Source organism: Ovis aries, chromosome 14 (assembly GCF_016772045.2).
Source record: "Ovis aries strain OAR_USU_Benz2616 breed Rambouillet chromosome 14, ARS-UI_Ramb_v3.0, whole genome shotgun sequence".
Taxonomy (NCBI): Eukaryota; Metazoa; Chordata; class Mammalia; order Artiodactyla; family Bovidae; genus Ovis; species Ovis aries.
In genome coordinates this window covers 52,860,276-52,868,455 of record NC_056067.1, presented here as the reverse complement: position 1 = coordinate 52,868,455, position 8,180 = coordinate 52,860,276, and the positions used below count along the sequence as shown (strand labels likewise).

Below are 8,180 nucleotides of genomic sequence, written 5' to 3'. Positions count from 1 at the left end.
CCTCCCTCCATCCTGCTGTTGACTGATTCACTAGTAAGAGTTCCAGCATATGTGTGTGTGTGTGGTTCTGTAGCAATCTAACCTCACTCCCTCATGCTGAAAGGAAGGCAGATGATGGGTGTCAGGAGCAAAGAGACCCTGAAGCTTGGTGGATACATTTTTAAGAGCTTTTTATTGGCGACAGTGCAGAACCACGAGGAGGAGGGTAGCGGCCCAGTGCCAGCCAGCCCCAGCCCCCGGGGGATCAGGTGCAAAATACAAAAAGAATCACAAATACAGCATGGGGGGGAGGGGGTTGGGGATTCAATACATTGTGGTCTGCAGGGGCAGGCCCTGCTCACAGCATCACACTCGCACCCAGAATTCTCAAAGATACAGATTGCAAAAATCTATAATCCCTCAGGCTTACTCACAAAAATAAAATATCAGGTCCCCAACAAACCCAGAGTCAGAAGACGGCTGGAGAACCAGGGACAGTCACATGGAAAGAGTCAGGTAAAAACTGGCAGAGAACAGACAGAGGTGGGAGAGACTCAGGAAGGAGATAGCCAGAGACGGCCAGAAAACAACCAGAGACAGCCAGAAAAGAGACAGCTAGAGACAGAGGCAGCCGGAGACAGGCAGCCTGGAAGTTTCCAGAAGCAGTGTTTCCAATTCAACGGCATGGCTTTGAGGGCCAACGTGACCTAGGCCAAGGATGCAGAAGCGCTCACACACTCACACGCGCGCACACACACTCATATATAATATATTTATTTATACATAATAGATATAAGTGTCTTTCGCAAATCAAGAAAGGGATAAATAGCCACGGAAGTGGGTTGGGGGCGTCTGGGTTCAGGGCGGGAGCCGCAGGACGGGGCAGTGGAATGTTTTCCATGCAGCACAGAGGGCGGCGTGACCCACCCCATATTAAAAAATATCAATTGGCCTCATGATACAATCCTCATGAGGGGAAACACAGGGAAAGGCAGGGTTAGGGAACCTAAACCGAAAATTGGGGCTGGGGCTGGGCGAGGGGAAGCTGGGATCTCAGGGAACCCAGCCCCTTGGAGTTTGCCAGTCCAAAAGTATTAGGGGGTGGTGGGGGTCAAAGCCTCAGCCTTTAAATCTTCTCCGGGAAAATGTCGGGGACCCCTGGCGATCTCCCCCTGCTCTCCTTCTAGAAAGGTTGTCGGAGGCCAAGGCAAGGGAGAAGTTGGCGTCCTAGGCTGGGATAGGGTGACAGGCCTTAAAGAAAAAGGCCAGGGCTTGGTCTGGGGCGCGGAGGGGTGGGGGGTCCTGAGGAGAGAGGCCACGTGGATGGATAACTGTCATCCCCTCTGGATTCTGTCACCCCCTCGAGTCTAACTCATTTCGAGGGGAGAAAGGAGGCAGATGGGGGGAGGGGAGACCACGGAAAAGCTTTGGGGAGTCGGGGGTACAATCCCTCCGGAGGGGTTCTGTCCCACCCGGCTCCCCCCACAATCCGGCCAACTCGTTTCACAGTATAAAACACTCCAGCAGGACAGGCATCACAGCGCCCCCTGCTGCCTGAATCAGAGAGGCCCAACAAGGAAGGCCAGGAGGGGAGGCTGTGGGAGGTGGGTGGCGGGCAGGGGGAGAATAATACTGTAATCTGGAAGGAGGGCTGGGGGCTGAATGTTGGGGGAGGCTTAGGAGGTGGGAAATTCAAAATCGGAGCCAGTTTTGCCGGGATGGAGCAGCTGGACGGTCAGGGAGGGAGGTTCACATTTCAGACTAGGTCTGGGTGGAAGGAAGATTATCAAAGGGGGGGGGCATCAACTTCCCTTTAAAGGGGGGCTCAATTCGGAGGAGGATCGAAGCACATGGAAATGTTGGATAAATAAGCTGAGGTCGTGGGGGGCGGCAGGGAGAACCAGCCTAGTCACCCCTGGAAGGGTGGGCGTAGGAGAAACACTTTGGGGGTTCGGTGGCATTTCCTTGTTGGGCCTCTCTGGAGATAACTCCAACCCACCCACAGCCCACTGCCAACACCCCGCTCCCTCCAGCCCAAAGGTGGGCATCGCCCCCGCCCCCACCCCCCATCCCCAGAGGTTGGGTCCAAATGAAACGGCCCACAGGCAGCAGTGGGCAGCCTGGGGGGTGTCCATCCCCTCCCCACCCCGTGCCCCCAAAGTCACCAGCTCTCTGGCCTCGCCGGGCCGGCAGAAACAAGAGGCAGCACAAAACACAAGGAAGTCCTCCTGTCCGATGGCAGCGGCAGCAGAGGGTCAAGCAGGAGAGGCAGGGAAACCACACGCCCGCTTTGTCTCTTCCCCTCTCCTCCAGTTCCTCCGCGTCCAAATCTCTCTCCCTTGTGTGTTTGTTTGTTTTGTCTAAAGTTCACAGAGCAAGAAGGGAGGGCGAGTTCAGGGGGTCGGAAGGCTGGTCACTGCCGCTGGTGCGTTGGGCGCCGGCGAACGTGGAGACCTCCGGGCAGGTGAGGACAAACGAGGAAGTGTACGAAGGGTTAACAACGGGGAAGGGGTCGCCGAGGACTTGAACTTCACTGTGTGTAAAGAGAGAAGCTGTCAGGTTGGGGGGTGCGTCTTGGCTGGTCTGGAAGGGCAGGGGCGGTGGTGGCGGGGGCGGCAGCAGCCAGCTGAAACCATCTTCCTTAGTGGATGCTGACCCCGGCAAATCTCTCACCTCCGCCAGCGGGCCCGGCCCGGGCCCCCCGGGCCCCTCTTCGTAGGGGATCTTGCAGCCCGGTTTGTGGGCCACCAGCACAAACTCCAGACGTTCCTTCTCCTTTTGGAGCTCGGCGATCTCCGACTCCAGCTCCGCCTTTTCTTCCTCTAGCTGATCTGTCTCCTGAGGTCCCCGATGGCCACGGCGGAGCACGGAGGAGAGCAAGGAAGGAGGAAAAGGCCGTGAGCGACTGGAGAAGGTGGGTCATGGCTGAAACCAGCTCTCCTACTCTGATGGCTAAGGCCGATGGCTGGAAGGCGGCTCCCGATTGAAAGACTCCCTGAGGTAGAGGCCTGGTGTGCTAGGGGACTTGGGGGAGGGGTCTTGCCTTCTAGGACCCTCAGTCTCCCCATCTGTCCAGTGGTTGTTTGGCAAAGGGCCAGGTACACAGGGGAAGTCTCTGGTTGCAAGAGGCACTTGGAGGGTTGTTGAATGAACCAACCATCCTCACGTGGTTTTCATGCCCCCTATTCACCTCATTACCCTTTCCCCTCTGCCTCCCAGGGTAGAGACCAGGTAGCTTAGGGAAGTAGACAATTTCCCTGGTTTCCTCCAAGGTGAGCAGGTCACCCTACAAGCGTAACGTAGAAAACTCTCAGACTGAGGTAGGGCATGAAAATTGAGGGGCACCTTGGCACAGGCCACCAGCCCAAGATAGAACTTCAGGTGGCGGGGGCAGATGGTGGGGGAATTGACATAGGATTAAAGGATTTTGTTCCTCAGACTCTCCAGAATGTTAAAGCTAGGAGATTCAACGAGGAGTTGAAGAGATGGAAAACTGAGGCAAAAAGGGTTATCACTTGCCCAAGACCAAAAAAGGGACATGACTGAAACATCCCTCTATTAAAGGTCGCTCGTAGGTCCCCCTCAGGATAAAGTGAAGGCCAGGCAAGTGGTCAGGGGCGTGAGGGGGTCATCAACCAGGACAGGGACTGGCCAGGAGTATGTGAGGGTCACTGTGTGTGAGCTGGCTGACCCCATCTGTTCCACATGTGGAACCTCTTGCTCTCAGTTCAGGACAGAGGCACAGGTGGTGGTGGGCAGCAGACGATAGGGAGAGAGAGCCCCCCTTCAGCCTTCCCTCAGCCCACCCCACCCCAGGGACCACCCTCACCGCCTGGAGTCGGTCAGTCAGCTCCCTTCGCCGGTTCCTACACTTTGCTGCTGCCAGTTTGTTTCGTTCTCGGCGAACCCGTCTCTTCTCCTCCTCCTCTGGGGTGAGCTGAGTAGGAGAAATAGAGATGGTGAGATCTGGGGACACGGTGTACCCCCCCTCCATGCTGAACCTCCTCTTCGTCAAGAACCCCCAGGAGTCAGAAACGGACCAAGTCCTCACTGTGGGGAGGAGGACAGGGTTTCTGCAGCATTGAGGCTGCAGGTGGTCCTTCATCCAAAGAGTGGGAAAGTTCCTGCCTCTCTCGCTTCCTCCCCGCCAGCCCTCAGAGCAAGCTCTGATGCCCCTTACTCACCGTCTCCTCTCGGGGTCTCCTAGGCCGGGCTCGAGCTGGGCGGGAAGGCCCAGGTCCACTGGTGGTTCCACTGGTGGAAGGCCCACCACTGCCACTCGCTCCACCACTGCTGTAGCCACTCAGGCCCGGGGTGGAGTAACTGGTTCCTGGCATGTCGTAGGGGTCAACGGCCGGGGGCTGGGAGGCCAGTGGCTGCCCCTGGGACTGGGCCATGGAAGAGATGAGGGTGGGTTGCACAAGCCACTGGAGGTCCTGGCTGGTTGTGATCGCGGTGACCGTGGGCACGAAGGAACCGGGCATTTCCCCAAGACCGGCGCACTCCTACGGGGTGACACATACACACACAGGCGTAGACACACAAACAGAGACACCGACACACACACACCCAACACACATACACACACCGACCCGGTGAGTGAGCACAGGGCCAGCGGGTGTGGATGTGTGTGTCACAGGCAAAAAGCCACAACACCCACCCTTCCACTACACCGTGACGCAGTGGTTAATGAGGATTTCTGTGCAACTGGCTTCTACCTCCTCCTTCTTCCTCGGGGAAAGGTTGCACGGTTCCAGCGGGTGGTGAATCACACCCCGGGTTGGTGACTCTTAGGTGTGGGGGGTGGGGAGGAGGCTGGACACAGCCGGGTGACAGAACCCCCGGGATGGAGTCACAGCCACACACACAGCCACAACACCCCACCCCCACCCCAGAGGCAAGGGGAGGGAGAGGGAGAGGCCTTAGGCTAAGCCTTCCTCTACACTCACACACATATACACACCCCTTTGAGCGCAGGGACAAGGGACTAGAGGGTCCATGAGACCCCCGTGCAGGGGCGGGGGTCCCAGTTAAAAGAGTGTTGGGGGACGGGTCTAGGAGTTTAGAACAACGTTTCAAGTAATTGTCTCTCCCCAGAGTGAGACTGACGAGCGACAGGTTACGGTGGGCAGACAAGGACAGCAAGTGAGCAGCCAGGCTCCCACAGACTGTCGCGGAGGCGGGGTGGGGTAGGTCCTGAGACCCCAAGCCCTAGCAGCGCTCATGTCCTCCCCCCACCCCCAAAATGTAATCCTAGAACTGCTCGGAAGGCTCAACTACTCTCGCGGGGGGCGTGGTGAGGGATGGGCTGGCTCACTGGCCAATCAGCGCCCCGGAAACGCAGAGGGGGCGGGGCTCCTGGAGACCACCTGGCTGGATCCCCCCGGGCTAGCGGCTTTAGTCCTATTTTCTGACACACCGGAGGCACCCGGCGTCCGGAGCAGAGGGAGTGGGAATGTGTCTGTGTGTGCCTGGAGAGGTGGGTGACGGTCACTACGTCTTCCAAAGGAACCCTGGCACACAGACACGCTCTGACCCTGAGAGCGGAGGGACAGGATCCCTGCCAGGTCCTTGCGGACTCATTGGGTGGCAGAAGATCGCTACTGTGGGGACAGGAATCCCCTCGCTCTGCCTCTAGAGGCCCATGAAAGAGACCCTAGCGCCGGAGAACCACAGGTTCCGGGGACGAACTGTGGGAAGGAAACTGCGCCCTACAAATAGGAAGCGAAAGTTGATTGGCCACAGCTCGTGCCGCGGCGGCCAATCGGGACGCCGAGCTGCCCCCTCCCTTAGCAACGTGGCCCGGCGTTCCAAAATAGAACGCTCCCGGGACGTCAGGGGCGGGGCGGACGAAGGGGGCGCCACGCGCCGTGCGTGCCCCGCGTCAGACGGAGGATTCCAGCGCGTCAGCCGTTACGCACGGGTCCCCCGTTACGTCTCCGCGCAGGAGGCGGAGGCAGCTCCACCGAGGGTTCGAGGCCCGCCTTCCCGCTGGATCGAGGGTGACCCGGCGCCGGAGTAGGCGCTAGGATGGAGGAGGAAAAAGACAGGAGGCTACTGGAAGCTTCTCCGGGATTTCCCCCACCTGCCTAACCGCTCTAGCTTCAGGTTGGTGACCTGAGTTGGGGGCAGTCCCCGAACCGGCTAAAAGTTCTCAGTCCTGCTACCTCACACACGTTGCACTGAACGGCGCGCTCTCCCCACCCCCAAAGCTCACCCCTCTGTATTCTCTCCCTGCGCTCCACGCACACAACCAATTGCAAGCACGTCCGGACTCTGCAGTTTGCAAAGTGCGCCGTGAGCCTACTCCCTGTCTGATCCTAGATTTGGACGCGTTTTATTTGGGGTGAGGGGATTGCTCGCGCCACCCTTGAATTAAAAAAATTTATAAACCACAAAGCAGTAACCCAGCCCTCTAGAACTTACCTGGGAGGCGGCGGCGGTGGGTGGACTGCCGAAGGAGTCCACCGAGGACAGATACTGAGACTCGGCGGAGGGTGAGGAGCTGCACCGGGAGCCGGAGTCGTAGTCTCCGGGGAAAGCTTGAAACATTTCCCTGGGCACAGGGGGGCCCCTGTGACCACGCTGAGGTCGCCGGGAAGCCAAGGCTATGGCCGGGTGGGGGAAGAAAGGTGCGAGTCCGGGGTGAGCCGAGCGCGTCCCCAAAGTGCGCTGTCCGGGGAAACTCAGGGTGGGGGCAGCGTCCCGCTCCAACAATGGCAAAGTTTCCGTGTAATTCCTTTGCGGTGCCCAGGCCCCCACAAGATGCCGCTGTGCCTCCTGGTAGTCTACGTTCCGTAGGACCCGGGGGCGAGGGGGGATCGCTCCCCCAGAGGCGGAAAGCGCTGTCCTGCTGTACAGAATCTGCTTCGGGTGCGATCCCCTCCACGCGTCCGGCGGGTCCCACGGGGGAGGAGGGAGTAGTAAAGACGAAAAAAAAAGTAAGTCGATCCTCCGAAATAAAATGTAGAATTATCTAGAAGAATCCTTCCAAAAACTTTCCGGAAGAAAATAAACCTAATTTCACAGCCCCCAAGAAGAAGAACCACAACAATCAAGTTCCAGCTCCGCGTGTCCCAGTCTTGACCGTAGATCTCAGTCTTATGAATGAAGCTCGGAGCCGCCAGCCTGTATTTATATGCCCAGGGCCCGGCCCCCTTGTTGACGTCACCCGTCCCTCACTCGGCAAACTTCTCGATATCTCCGGCCCTTGTGAACCCAGCCCCGCACCGTCCGGCAAGAGGTCTGTCTTAGCCTCGATCTGATCATCTGCATCACCCTCGTGGCCTTGGGGGTCTTGGGGGCTGCATTCTGGACCACTCGGCGGGAGGGGATCCCGGCCGGTCTCCCCGGAGTTCCTGTGACGCAATTAGCCATATAAGGAGCTCGGCCGGCGCGGCTGAGTGTTTGTTTGGTATCCTAGCAATTACGTCAGAGGGAATCCCTCGCTCGCTCTCGCGCTCACCCGGCGCGCCTGCGGAACCCGCCCGCGCCTGCGCAGTCCAGTGCCGCCCGGGGGACGGGGGAGGGCTGGTATTAATAGGTTATTAGACTGACCCGGCAAAGGGTCCCGGCTGGGGAGACCCCAACTTGGGGGGCCATATCCCTCTGGCCGCCCCTCCCATTTCCCCTGATGGTGCAGCGCCCTCTCTCGAGAGGAAGGTCAATCTTCAAAAGGAGACTCTGGGTCTGTGGCTGTAGTCACATAGGCGAGGAAACTGAGTCCCGAGACAGGAGAAAGTGGAGGTGCGGGTGGAGTCCCTAGGCTCGTACGAGCTTCTGCCCTGACTAGTTGTGCAACCTTGAAAAAAAATTTTTTTTTCTTCTCTCTGAACTTCAGCTTCACTTTTCCCGGATGGACAAAGAGTGTGTATCTTGGACCCTACTGCCCCCAGAGATGCGGCGTTTGGGAGGTACGCGGGTTTTGGGGGGAGGGGAATGAAACTTGAGGTGAAGTGTCCCTGCTGCTGCTGGTGCTCCCCTTTCTGCTTTATAATCCTATTCGTAGTCAGAAATATGTGTGACGGCGGTGGGGGGGTGGGGTGGGAAATAAATGATAGTAATAATAATGATATAATAATAATAATAGATGCCACGTATTTAGCATTTACCAAATACCGGCCCTTGTACTAAGCCTTTCAGTACAAGGTTTTCAATCCTTGTACAGCTTCAGAAGTTTAAGGGAGGAAAATCTTCATTTT

The 8,180-nt window shown here is 57.9% G+C and overlaps 1 protein-coding gene across 2 annotated transcripts; it reads right to left on the bottom strand.

Moving 5' to 3' along the window:
* Positions 1–153: 153 nt before the first annotated feature.
* On the bottom strand, positions 154–7,088 carry FOSB (FosB proto-oncogene, AP-1 transcription factor subunit). 2 transcript variants are annotated; one of them, XM_060398122.1, is made up of 5 exons: positions 6,406–7,088; positions 4,164–4,484; positions 3,809–3,916; positions 2,653–2,817; positions 154–2,512 (listed from the first exon to the last, which is right to left on the bottom strand). In XM_060398122.1, exons 1-5 carry the CDS (start codon positions 6,529–6,531, stop codon positions 2,510–2,512), a joined length of 723 nt encoding a protein of 240 aa, XP_060254105.1. In that variant the 5' UTR covers positions 6,532–7,088; the 3' UTR covers positions 154–2,509. The 2 variants fall into 2 exon arrangements, with proteins under 2 accessions (XP_060254105.1, XP_012045939.3); XM_012190549.4 differs by having other exon boundaries at positions 154–2,817.
* Between the last annotated feature and the right edge of the window lie 1,092 nt (positions 7,089–8,180).